General features: G+C 49.1%; 1 protein-coding gene across 1 annotated transcript; it reads left to right on the top strand.

The window, feature by feature from the left end:
• Positions 1-591, top strand: LOC101981692 (keratin-associated protein 9-2-like). Its single transcript, XM_005368373.1, has 2 exons — positions 1-72; positions 124-591. Exons 1-2 carry the CDS (start codon positions 1-3, stop codon positions 589-591), a joined length of 540 nt encoding a protein of 179 aa, XP_005368430.1.
• The last annotated feature ends 420 nt before the right edge of the window (positions 592-1,011 follow it).

The raw sequence follows: 1,011 nt of genomic DNA, 5'->3' as shown, positions 1-1,011 counted from the left end.
ATGTCCAAATCCTGCTGTTCCTCTTGCTGCCAGCCTTCCTGCTGCAGGACCACCTGCTGTAAACCAACTTGTGTGACATGCTGCTGTTGCACACCCAGCTGCTGCAAAACCACCTCCTGCGAGACAACCTGCTGTAAGCCAACCTGTGTAACCAGCTGTTGCTGCACACCCACCTGCTGCAAGACAACCTGCTGTAAGCCAACCTGTGTAACCAGTTGTTGTTGCACACCCACCTGCTGCAAAACCACCTGTTGCAAGACCATCTGCTGTAAGCCAGCAAGTGTGACCAGCTGCTGCCAGACCAGCTGCTGTAAAACCACCTGCTGTAAGCCAACCTGTGGTACATTCTGTTGCAAGCCAAGCTGTTGTAAAACAACATGCTGCAAGGCCACCTGTTGTAAGCCAACCTGTGTGATCAGCTGCTGCTGTCCACCCTGCTGCCAGCCCAGCTGCTGTGAAACCACCTGCTGCAAGACCATCTGCTGTAAACCAACCTGTGTGAACACCTGTTGCTGCACACCCTGCTGCCAACCCAGCTGTTGTGAAATCTGCTGCTGTCAGCCCTGCTGCTGTGAAATCACCTGCTGCTAGACCACCTGATGTAAACCAATGCATGAGACCACCTGGGCCCTCTAGTCCTGCTGCTGTGAGTCCAGCTGCCAGGCCTACTGCTCTTCAATTTTCCAACTGAACAATGCCCAGACAACTGTCCTTGTGTCTCACCAGTCTCTCCATGTGGGCAGAAGCTCCCATCATCCTCTGAGGCTATGACCACTTCAGAAACCTATCAGTCACCTTGATGGAATGCAAGCCCACTCGCTCTCACTCTCCTTTTCTTTCTGTATGGAGATCTGTCTGCAGAGAAAGACACTTTAAATAAAATTATCAAAAATGTATGGAAACAATAAATTATGGACTGTTATTCTTTTCATATTGTCTGTCATCACTGCACTTTGATAAATCATTTGATAGTAGATTCATATGCTCCAAGACTTTTTATTGTGCAATATA

Source organism: Microtus ochrogaster, unplaced genomic scaffold (assembly GCF_000317375.1).
Source record: "Microtus ochrogaster isolate Prairie Vole_2 unplaced genomic scaffold, MicOch1.0 UNK31, whole genome shotgun sequence".
In the NCBI taxonomy this organism is placed as follows: domain Eukaryota; kingdom Metazoa; phylum Chordata; class Mammalia; order Rodentia; family Cricetidae; genus Microtus; species Microtus ochrogaster.
This window is presented reverse-complemented; position numbering and strand designations above follow the sequence as displayed.

What these genes read in the sequence shown, in the direction of transcription:
- LOC101981692 (XM_005368373.1), top strand. Translation starts at nt 1, where the DNA reads ATGTCCAAATCCTGCTGTTCCTCTTGCTGCCAGCCTTCCTGCTGCAGG. An exon ending in CCTGCTGTAAACCAACTTGT is followed by an intron (nt 73 to 123) that starts GTGACATGCTGC and finishes ACCTCCTGCGAG; the next exon opens with ACAACCTGCTGTAAGCCAAC.